Source organism: Mustelus asterias, chromosome 4 (genome assembly GCF_964213995.1).
Source record: "Mustelus asterias chromosome 4, sMusAst1.hap1.1, whole genome shotgun sequence".
NCBI classification, from domain to species: Eukaryota; Metazoa; Chordata; class Chondrichthyes; order Carcharhiniformes; family Triakidae; genus Mustelus; species Mustelus asterias.
Genome location: NC_135804.1, coordinates 63,926,517 through 63,939,070, shown reverse-complemented (window position 1 = coordinate 63,939,070; position 12,554 = coordinate 63,926,517). Strand labels below are relative to the sequence as shown.

Genomic DNA, 12,554 nt, shown 5'->3' with positions numbered 1-12,554 from the left:
ATCCTCCCTGCATCTACCCTGTCTAGTCCTGTTAGAATTTTATAAATCTCTATGAGATCCCCACTCATTCATATGAACTCCAGCGAAAACAATCCTAACCTAGTCAATCTCTCCTCATACATCAGTCCCACCATCCCCGGAATCAACCTGGTAAACCTAGCAGGGTAAATACACGGGCGTTACAGGGATAGAGCCTGGGTAAGGTGCTTTGTCAGAGAGTCGGTGCAGACCTGATGGGCCAAACGATCTCCTGCACTGTAGGGATTCTATAAACAGAAGGTTAGGGCAGATTGGACCTTCAAAGTTGAAAGGTGGTTAGAGTATACATAGGGAGAAATTGCTTCTCCTGATGGGAGAACTGGCACAAGTAGGTTAGCCTGAATGGTCTTCTGTGTTGGATGACTGTAAGTAACAAACAAAGAAGCCCCCTTCACCTGCAGTATGAACATAAATCTCATTTCTTGCCTGCCAAGGGTGCACCATGTATTGGCCTGTCCAAGATCATCTAACTTAGTGCATGACAGGTGTAAAGGCCTAAATCATGCCAAATCCTATGATAGCTGCTATGTCATAAATGTTTGAGACTGAAATTTAATTGCAGTTTTGCATACATTTAATAAAATATGTTTGATCTAAATTACTGTATCAGTAATGTATTATTGTAATGGTCCATAAATGTTCTGGTTCTTTTTTTTAGATATTTGCTGGGAAGGATTCAGTGGTGTCAAAGTGGTATCAGTCCCTGGCACAGTCAGTTACGCCAAAAATCATGGTGTCTACCTCATTGACCAGGAGGTAAGAATCCTCAAATGCATACTGTTCCAAGAATAATAAAATTTTACAACCTAACTCTTGACTCCAACCAAATATCAAGTTTACAGAAACAGGGCATTCAGCCCAACTGGTTTGTGCAGGCATTTATGCTTCACATGAACCTTCTTCCTTCCTTCTTCAGCAAACCTTTCTATTCCTTCCATTCTTGCATTTATCTAGCTTCCCCATAAATATATCCAAGCTATTTGCCTCAACCACCTCATGTTAATTGTGTTAATTGAGTTCCACATTCTTACTACTCTCTGAAAAGAAATTTCCCCTGAATTTCCTATTGGATTTATCCATAATTGTCTTATATTTATGGCCTCAAGATTTGGTCTCCACAGCAAATAGAAATATTTCCTCCACATCTAACCATTTTATTATCCTAAAACACCTCTATCAAGTCACCCTCCAGTGTTTTTTCTAAAGAGCTCCAGCTTGTTCGGTCTTTCCTGATAGTTATTCTGGTATCATCCGTTTCAATCTTTTTCACACCTTTTCCAGTACCTCTATATCCCTTTTGTAATATGGAGACCAAAGTCTTCACAAATCTCCAAGTGTGGCCTAACCAAGGTTCTATACAAGTTTAACAAAACCTCCCTGCTTTTCAACTCAAACCCTTTTGTTTTTTATAGCCTTATTAACCTGCGTCATTACTTTAGTGATTTGTGTTTGTGTACCCCGACTCCTTTGCTCCTCTACCCAATTCTGATCTTCCAAGCAGCATGTGGCTTCCTTATTCTTCCTACCAAAATGCACCACCTCATACTTATCTATATTGACACTCATTTGCCAATTAAGAGCCCATTCTGCAAGTTAACCAATGTCTTTTACATTTTGTTGCATTCTTCCTTCATATTAACTGCAGTTCACAATTTACTGTTTTCTACAAATTAAGAAATTGTTTCAAATCCCGAGTCCAAACAATTGATTTATATGGTGAACAAAAGTGGTCCTAGCACCAATCCCTGTGGTTTTACCAGTCTGAATAACTGCCTTTAACCTGTACCCTCTAATTTGCTGTACCATTTGCTACCTATCTCTTGACTCCACATGCTCTGATCTTACCCTGAAGTCTGCTATCAAAGACCTTTTGAAGATCCAAGTATATTAAATTTGTTATCCTAATGTACCTTAACTGTTCTTTCTTCAAAAAATTCAGTAAAGTCGGGCAAGCATCACCATACTATTTAAATATTATTTAAATAGAGAAAGACTGCAGAAAATTGCAGCACAGAGGAATTTGGGGGTCCTTGTGCATAAATCACAAAAGCTTCAACAGATAATAGGGGAGGCAAATGAAATGTTGGCCTTTATTTCAAAAGGAATGGAGTACAAAACAGGGAGGTCTTGCTAAAATTACGCAAAACACCAGTTAGACCACACCTGGAATACAGTGAACTGTTTCGATCCCCTTCTCGACCCCAGAAGGCTATGAAATAATAATGGGGGACCAGGAAATAGCAGAAGGATTAAAGAAATGGTTTGCATCAGTTTTCATGATAGAAGACACCAGTAACATTTCAAAAATATTAAGTAATCAAGGGACAAAAGTGGGAGAGGAAACAAATACAATAACTTCACTAAAGAAGTAGTGCTGGAGAAATTAATGGAGCTAAAGACCGATCAGTCCCCTGGACCTGATGGGTTGCATCCTAAGATATTAAGGAAGTAGCTACAGTGATAGAAGATGCACTGGTACTAATCTTCCAAGAATCCTTAAGTTCGGCAAAAGTCGCAGGGAATTGGAAAACCGTCAATGTACCATTCTTATTCAAAAAAGAAGGGAGACAAAATGCGGGCCTGGGCGAGTTAGCTTAATATCTGTCATTGGGAAAATGTTAAGAGTCCATTATCAAGGATGTAATCGTACAGCATTTAGAAATACATAATATAATCAAGCAGAGTCAGCATGGCTTCACAAAGGGAAATCATGCCTGACAAGCTTATTAGAATTTTTTGAGGTAGTAACGAGCAGGATAGAGGGGAATCAGTAGATGTAATATGCTTGGATTTCCAAAGAGCATTCGATAAGGTTCCACACAAAAGGCTACTTAATAAGGTAAGAGCCCATGGTGTTGGAGTCGTATCCTTGCACCGATAGATAATTGGCTAACTAATAGAAGGCAGAGAGTGGGATAAGGGGCATTTTCATGTAACTCATGGCGTGCCACAGGATCAGTGCTGGGGCCGCAGTATTTACAATATATAATAATGACTTGGATGAGGGAAGTGAATGTACTATTGCCAAGTTTATGGATGACACAAAAATAAGTGGGAAGGCAAGTTAATACAAATTATCCACAGAGGGCTATAGACAGATTAAGTGAGTGGGCAAAAACTTGGCAGATGGAATATAATGTAGGAAAATGTGAAGTTATGCAGTTTGGTAGGAAGAATAAAGGAGCTGAATATCATTTAAATGGAGAAAGGCTGCAGAAAACTGCAGCACAGAGGAATTTGGGGTCGTGCATAAATCACAAAAGCTTCAGCAGATAATTGGGGAGGCAAATGAAATGTTGGCCTTTATTTCAAAAGGAATGGAGTACAAAACAGGAGGTCTTGCTAAAATTATGCAAAACACCAGTTAGACTACACCTGGAATATGGTGAACTGTTTCGATCCCTTTCTCTACCCTAGAAGGCTATGGAAGCTCAGTGATTGTGTATGTTTAAAGCAGAGATTGATAGGTTTCTGATTAACAATAATGTCAAGGGTATGAGGATAGTGGGTCTGAAAGGCATTGAAGTCTCTGATCAGCCATGATTGTTTTAAATGATGGAGCTGGCTTGGTGGCCTACTCTTGTTCCTACGTTCTTTATTGAAGGAAAGATGTACTGACATTGGAGGCAGTCCAGAGAATGTTCACTAATTTCATCTCCGGTATGGAGGGATTTTCTTATGAAGAGAGGTTGAGTAGGTTAGGACTGTACACATTGGAGATTAGAAGAATGAGTGGCGGACAGGTGGTTGAGGTGGCGATGAGGAGCATTTTAGTGATAGCAATCACAACATGGTACAATTCAAGCTTGTTATGGACAAAGAAATAGACAAGTTGCAACAAAAAAAAATTTTGGATTAGGGCAGAGTAGGATTCAGTAAATAATCTGGGCAAAGTAGACTGGGAATAGCTACTAATGGGGAAATCTACAGAAGAGCAGTGGGGGGGGGGGGGGGGCATTCAAAATGAAATGGGGAGGATACAAGCTCAGCATTTAAGAAGGGTTTAGAGATATACCAGGGAACTACAGACCAGTGAGTCTCACGTCATACATTCATACGTTGCACCTACTGTCAGCAGAAATGTAGTCTTGTGTTTAAAGTCCCAATCTCTTCCAGGATTTATTCGCCCTGCCCCACCAGAGTGAATATTCCAATGTCCGTTCTCACATCCAGGGGATAAATCAACTATGGTTAACCAAGGAAGTTCAGGATAGTATTAAACTAAAAGAAAAAAAACATACAATGTGGCAAACTGTTGGATAAACCTCTGAAGGAGAGCATCTGTCTCCACTTGGAGAGGCAAGGCTTGATCAGGGATAGTCAGCCTGGCTTCGTCAAAGAGAGGTCATGCCTAACAAATTTGATTAAATTTTTTGAGGAGGTGACCAGGTGTGTAGATAAGGGTAGTACAGTTGATGTAATTAAATGGATTTCAGCAAAGCCTTTGACAAGTTCCCATATGGGAGACTTGCAAAGAAGGCAAATGCACATGGGATACAGGGTAATTTGATAAAGTGGATTCAAAATTGGTTCAGCTGTAGGAGACAGAGGGTGGTGACAGAAAGCTGTTTTAGTGACTGGAAGCCAGTGTCCGGTGGTGTACCGGACTGTGTTGGATCCCCTGTTTTCGTCATTTATATAAATGACATAGATGACTACGTGGGGGATGGGATTAATAAGTTTGCGGATGACACAAAGGTTGACTGGGTGGCTCAGTGAGGTTGAGTGTCTTGGGCCACAAGAAGATGTAGACAGGATGGTCAAATGGGCAGATAAGTGATAGATGGAATTTAACCCTGAAAAGTGAGAGGTGATAAACTTTGGAAGGAGTAATTTGACAAGGAAGTATTCAATAAACGGCATGACACTAGAAAGTTCTGAGGAACAAAGGGACCTTGGCATGTTTTCCATTGATCTCTGAAGATAGAAGGGCATGTTAGTAGGGTGGTGAAAAGGCATATTGGACACTTGCCTTTATCAATTGAGGCATAGGTTACAAAAGCAGGGAAGTCATGTTGGAATTGTATAGAACTTTGGCGAGGTCACAGCTAGAGTACAGTGTGCAGCTGTGGTCACCATATTATAGGAAGGATATGATTGCACTGGAGGGGGTGCAGAGGAAATTCACAAGGATGCTGCCTGGGATGGAACTTTAAGTTATGAAGAGAGGTTGGATAGGCTTGGGTTCTTTTCATTGGAGCAGAGAAGACTGAGGGGCAACCTGATTGAGCTGTACAAAATTATGAGGGGCATTGACAGAGTGGATAGGAACAGCTGTTCCCCTTAGTTGAAGGGTCAGTCACGTGGGGACATAGGTTCAAGGTGAGGGGCAGGATGTTTAGGGGGGAATGTGAGGAAAAGTCTTTTTACCCAGAGGGTGGTGACGATCTGGAATGCGATGCCTGGGATCGTGGTAGAGGTGGGTTGCCTCACATCCTTTAAAAGTACCTGGATGAGTACTTGGCACGTCATAACATTTAAGGCTATGAGCCAAGTGCTGGTAAATGGGATTAGGTGGGAGGTCAGGTGTTTCTTGCATGTCAGTGCAGACTTGATGGGCCAAAGGCCCTCTTCTGCACTGTATGGTTATATGATTCTTTGACTTTATTGAGACATATAGGATTCTCAGTGGGCTTGACAGGATAGATGCTGAGTAAGGGGTCACCAATGTAAGACAGGGATGAGGAGGCATTTCTTCTCTTGGAGAGCAGTGAATCTGTGGCTACCGCAGGGAGCTTTGGAGGTTGGGTCATTAAGTATGTTCAAGGCTGAGATACAGATTTTAAATCAGTAAGTGAATCAAGTGTGATGGGGATAGGGTGGGAAAGTGGAGTTGAGGATTATCATATCCGATCAATCATGATCTCATTGAATGATGGAGCAAATTCAATAGGCTGAATTGCCTGTTTCTGCTCCTGTGTCTGAAGGCCTAATGATTTTCACTTCCCACAAGCTTATACAGTAAATGGCAGAACTATTAGGAGCATTGACATACAGAGAGATGTCCACAGATCCCTGAAAGTGGCAACACAGGTGGATAAGGTAGTCAAGAAGGCATACAGCCGCTTTACCTTCATTGCCAGGACATCGAATTTAAAAGTTGGCAAGTTATGTAACAGCTGTAGAAAACTTTAGTTAGGCCACATTTGGAATATTGCATGCAGTTCTGGTCACCACACTACCAGAAGGACATGGATGCTTTGGAGAGGGTGCAAAGAAGGTTTACCAGGATGTTGCCTGATCTGAAGGGTTTTAAGTATAAGGAGAGGTTGGATAAATTCAGATTGTTTTCACTGGAAAGACAGAGGCTGAGGGCCAACGTGATAGAGGTCTACAAAATTATGAGAGGCATAGTTAGGGTGGATAGTCAGAGGCTTTTTCCCAGGGTGGAAGTGTCAATTATAAGAGAGCACAGGTTCAAGGTGAGAAGGGAAACATTTTGGGGAGAAGCTACGACATCTTCTCCGGAGCCTTCAACATGTCATTGATGAAGACAAACATCTCGCCAAGGCCATCCCCACACCCCCACTTCTTGCCTTCAAACAACTGCACAACCTCAAACAGACCATTGTCCGCAGCAAACTACCCAGCCTTCAGGAGAACCGTGACCACGACACCACACAACCCTGCCACAGCAACCTCTGCAAGACATGCCGGATCATCGACACGGATGCCATCATCTCACATGAGAACACCATCCACCAGGTACACGGTACATACACTTGCAACTCGGCCAATGTTGTCTACCTGATACGCTGCAGGCATGGTACATTGGGGAGACCATGCAGACGCTAGGACAACGGATGAATGAACACCGCTCGACAATCACCAAGCAAGAGTGTTCTTTTCCTGTTGGGGAACACTTCAGCGGTCATGGGCATTCGGCCTCTGATCTTCGGGTAAGCATTCTCCAAGGCGGCCTTCACGACACACAACAACGCAGAGTCGCTGAGCAGAAACTGATAGCCAAGTTCCGCACACATGAGGACGGCTTTAACCGGGATCTTGTGTTCATGTCACACTATCTGTAACCCCCACGACTTGCCTGGGCTTGCAAAATCTCACTAACTCTCCTGGCTGGAGACAATACACATCTCTTTAACCTGTGCTTAACCCTCTCTCCACTCACATTGTCTGTACCTTTAAGACTTGATTACCTGTAAAGATTCTCATTCCAACCATTATTTTGTAAATTGAGTTTGTGTCTTTATATGCCCTGTTTGTGAACTGAAATCCCACTCACCTGACGAAGGGGCAGCGCTCCGAAAGCTAGTGGCTTGTGCTACCAAATAAACCTGTTGGACTTTAACCTGGTGTTGTGAGACTTCTTACTCTTTTAATATACACAGATGCAATCCATTCGAACTATGGATTTCACCCTCCCTATTTTTGGTTAATTTATCTTAAATGTCCTTGTGTCTTTTTTGATTCTCTTGTAATTTTGTGCACAATTTGTTAGTATCTCAGGTAAAACCCAAGTTAAAGTAATTCATTAATATTTCTGTCATTTCACTGTTATGGCCTGTGATTTATTTGGACCTATATTATCCAGATTTCAGTTACATTGTTCTGCTTTGTTTGCTTTTTGCTTCTTTCCTAACCTCTGTATTCCTATTATCATCCTCTCATTTATTTTCTACACATTTAGTCTATGTATTTTTAGTTTCAGTTTTACCTTTATCTTTTTATTCCTCCATGGTGTATCATCACTGACTGGCTTGTTCTCGTTTTATAAAGGAATGTATCGCTCCTGGAATCCATTGATCAATGAGTTAAATACTTATAGGTTTAAACATTTGCAACAGATATAAGCTCTATCATGCCCCATTTGACATTGCATGTTATTTTGGTACCAAAATGGCACCCATGTTGCTTGCGCACACCTCAGGGCTAGATTTTCAGTACCAGGTCAAGAACCTAACGCCCAGTTAATTTCCAGGTCCTGACCCCACCCTGCAACTGTGTTGCTCATCCACCACAATCCTCAGAAGTAGTTGCCCTAATTTGGCACTGAATTTGACGCCATGTTAGTGGCATCGAGCATTAGCAGGAGGCATAGGCACTGAGTCACTGACATGCTATCTAGGAACACTACTGTCAAAGCATGTTCTCACCCTCCTGGTGAATGGAAATCCCAGCCCTGGTGAGTGCACGCCATTGGTATAGATGCAGAGTAGGCAGATTGTGGCACCATTCAGATGCTTGTGTTGTCATTTTTTGACCTCAATGCTCCAGCTAATGCCTTAGCTAGAAAGACACCCCAATCCTTCCACAACTAGTGTTATTTAAAGGGAACATCTGCAACTTGCATGGTGGTTGCTGATTAATATTTACTGGCTCTCTTTGAGTTTATGGAAGTACTTGGTGTTTTGAAGAGCTGCGTAAAGTTGGTGAAGTCAACAGAGTGTGTGCTGGACATGAAGAAGGCCTTGGTTGTGGCTGCAAGCATTTTGATCATGCCACTTACTCCCTTTCATGGTTGTCACTGCTGCGATTTCCCTTGGGCTGCAACACAAGAGGCAGATAAATCAGTAGCACCAACAAAGAGGATAAGCTGCTCGCAGATAGAAGAAGAGGGAGAGGCCTTACCTGCCTAAGCAGGAGCACTTCTCTTACATCCACATAAGCCAGGGTCAGTGTGTATGTCTGCGCTCACAGAAACTGTCACCACTTGCAGCAAGATCTGCCGCCTCAGAGCAGGACAAGGGTTGTGAAAGAATTTCTTCATATCAGGAACTTTCCAGGCTGGAGCAGGGACATATGCACTATCTCCTATTTCACTATTCACTACTGCATCAGAAAGGTGACAGACTCAACAGGCCAGGAGAGGGAAGTTCAGTGTGTGCTCTCTGAATGGAGAGAAGCAAATGAGGCATCCATTGCCTCCAGGTCCTCAGGCGACACTGAAGTCATCAACCACAACTGCTATCTGCTCCCACAGTCTTCATAATGTCTGTCTGCCCTTAAGGAAGTGGATCTCTCAACTCCTGTCCACCTCCTGCACCATCAAGGCCTCATTCAGTGCTGCATTGGAGAATCTTGAGGCCTGTTACACCATGTCTAGCCCTCTTTCTGTTCCAAGACACTTCCTGAATCTGTTCCTGTGCCTACTGCAGTCAGAATGAATCTCGGCCTTTCAGCAGTGTAGGCTGGCTTTATGTGGTGTTAGCTTTGCACAAATTTGGATCCCCTGCTGATGTGTGCAGCTACTCAGCAGCTCTCTTAGTGCTGGGCTGCACGCTGCTGTCATTTTAATTAGCGATCAGCATGAAGTTTGTGTGCTCCTTGCATTGCTACAAAAGGACATGGATTAATCATGCATCATGATTCTTTCACCCAATTACCAGCCTTATCCAATTATCTTCCTGTCTTTGAACCCTCAAGTATATAATCCTTTTCTGGAGCTGTAGCAAATCTTTAATCGTAATGTCATTGTCCCTTTTTGTCCATCCATATTTCTCCTACATTGTTGTGGGGAATGTGTTCTATTTATTCATGCCACTGTATGAACCATGGTTCCGTTATTATTATAACTATGCCATAATCCTATATGCAAACATGTGCCTGCAGATCACCAACCTTATTTATTATGTTTCACTCACACACACGCACTCAAAACTCATTTCCTTGGGCGCTCTCTCGTGCTCGCTCTCTCATTCTCTCGCTCTCTCGTGCTCTCCCAGTCCTGTATCATGTTTCTTTCTCATCTCAGTTCCCGCTACATATTTTATTTATAAAGATATTTTTAAAAAAGAATTTCATATGAATTGCCTGATGCGTGGGGAGTTCTTGATCCATCCATATGTGCTTAGTAAATCCATCGCAGTCAAATTGGCATCAGCAGCAAAAAATCAGACTCCGTATGCCCAAATTATAAGGGGTAAAGTGGGAAAACTCATCCAATGTTCCTGCTTGCTAATCAATAATGTCTTCAAAAAAGTGCAGCATTGTTTGGCAAACAAGATCAAACATGGTTACATAGTCCCATGGTGAATAAGGGGAGGTAGTGGCATTGTGGTACTGTCACTGAACTAGTACTCCAGAGATCCAAGGTTCTCCAGAGATGCAGGTTCGAATCCCTCCGCGGCACCACACATAAAAAATCCGCACTTAAAAGTCTGATAATGACCGTTGTCGATTGTCGTAAAAACCCATCTGGTTTGCAGAACGAAATCTGTTGTCCTTACCTGGCCTGACCTACATGTGACTCTTAAATGTCCCCAGTGATGGGCAATAAATGCTGGCCCAGACATTGATGAACAAATAATTTAAAAAAGCTGGCCCATCATCACTGTCAAAGTCTTAACATACGAAGAATAGTTACTTGGGTGACCCATTAGAGATCTGCAGGTGTCTATGGGTCTGTACGTCATCAAGGAAATGGGCCAATGTCAAATTTTGACTAATTATGTTCCTTTGAAGTGCCCTGAGGTGTTTTATTACGTTAAAAGCATTTTTATAAATAAGGATTCTGGAAATCTGAAATAAAATCAAAAGGTGCTGAAGATGTTCAGCAAGTCAGGCAGCATCTGTGAAGAGAGAAACAAGAGTTTATGAGAGGGGGGATTTTAATACCAAAAGGTGGGCAGGTTTGGATCAGGCAAAAGGGTAAAAGTGTTAAAAATTTGAGTCCAGGCCCTACCCCAGCTTCAATCTACCCACTTTCGGTAACAGAGATGGGACACAGGGTGGCGAGAATCCTGTAACTTGCTTTCATGAGGTGGTTTGGCAATTTAAATATTATAACATTTTAAATTTAACTCCAGGCATCAGGATTTCCCAAGCCTCAGGAAACCAGGCAGCAACACGGAGGTGAGGACTGCTTCATCCAATCCTTTGTTCCAACCCCCTATTGAGGCCTCCAAATTCCCAGCCCAAAGGCTCAAACTATCCCACTTCTCTGAGATGATCCCAGATAATGAGATTGGACCTCCACCTCCCCAGAGGCCTCCAGCCTAACCCCACCCCCTGTCCACTAGATCAGTGACCACCCCCCGCCCAGCTCTCTTGTGTTACCATCCCCACTACCGCCACTCCAGCTGGAGCTCAGACTTGCCTAATCCTTCAGCCTCTTCTCCAGCATTCCCTGTGGAAACCAAGCTGTCAATCAGGGTGTCTTCAGAGCGAGATATCTGTTAGTGACCATCACGCGCACGTCATGGAGTTAAAATGCCAAAGCGAATGGTGTGTTGGTGGGAGGGGGGGAGGGGATATCCCTCACTTCTAGGTTTCCCATGCACTGTCCCTCCACCTTCAACTCCAGCCAGATCAAAAAGTTAAATTTCACCCAACACCCCCCTGTCAAATCGGCCTATAATCTTCCATCGTCAGAGCTGGCAAAAGTTTGAGATGTAACAGTTTTTAAACAAGTACTGAGGAAGAGAAAGAACCAAAGGAAATGTCTGTGATAGGGTGCAAAGTGGAAGAGAGTAAATGATGGAAAGAATGAGGCTGGAACAAGAAAAGAAACCAAAGCTGAGTCCACACCCGAACTCGGTGTTCAAAAGAATTGGGAGGAATGGTTGTGATCAGATCTTATTGAACTCAGTATTTAGTTTGGAAGGCTGTTAAGTACCTAGTCAAAAGAAAAGGTCCTTTGGAACAGTGCAGGAGACCGCACTGTTAAGAACAATGTATAGCTTTAAGTTTAATTTATATTTTGTATATATGTGTTCAGAAATGTGAAACCTAGGTTCATTTAGATGTTTTTTAGGAGCTATGTGCCAGCAATTCTAGGGTCTGGTTTGTATATGAAGTTTTACAACTCTTGAAGTGAAGTGAAACCAAGGAGTGGGTAGTTCAGTGAAGTTATAAAAAAAAGTAGAAAAAAACTACTGTTGGCTAGCGACGGAGGTCCAGAGGAAACATAGAAATGCAGTCAGCTGGTCTGTCTATATCAGAGAAGATGTGGAGATGCCAGCGTTGGAGTGGGGTGAACACAGTAAGAAGTCTCACAACACCAGGTTAAAGTCCAACAGGTTTATTTGGTAGCAAATACCATAAGCTTTCGGAGCACTGCTCCTTCGTCAGATGGAGTGGAAATGTGCTATTAAACAGTGCAAACAGACAAAATCAAGTTGCAGAATACTGATTAGAATGCGAATCCTACAGCCAGCCAGGTAGTTATATCAGAGAATGCAGGCAGAAAGTTTGAAACTCTCTAATAAGAAATCCTGCTAGACCGATGGGGAACTGAGTTTAGAGATGCATGCGTTTTCTCTAAAGCAAACGTTGATAGTGAATTTGGTTTTTGGGTGTCTCAGAGAAAGATACCAACTGAGGAATAGCAGCTAGTGAATGCTGAGAAGTCCACCAGAAGAAAACCATTTGAAACTGAGCCAGGCCAAGGCTTGGTGTTAGGTAGTGGTGAATCTTCCCTGGGTTTTTGTGTCAGTAAGATATTGCTGGAATAAAAGGGATAATGTGAGGTGTGATTGTTGTCGGTGCAGATTCAATGGGCTGAATGGCCTCCTTCTGCACTGTAGGGATTCTATGCTTCTATGCCCTCCTGCATT

The 12,554-nt window shown here is 42.6% G+C and overlaps 1 protein-coding gene across 2 annotated transcripts in view; it reads left to right on the top strand.

The window, feature by feature from the left end:
* fcsk (fucose kinase) overlaps positions 1-12,554 on the top strand; it is a 376,256-nt gene that overhangs the window by 291,012 nt on the left and 72,690 nt on the right. For both annotated transcript variants that reach the window (XM_078211155.1, XM_078211156.1), the window contains one exon: positions 698-795. In XM_078211155.1, the coding sequence (XP_078067281.1) occupies positions 698-795 (98 nt within the window). The remainder of the gene's footprint in view (positions 1-697; positions 796-12,554) is intronic.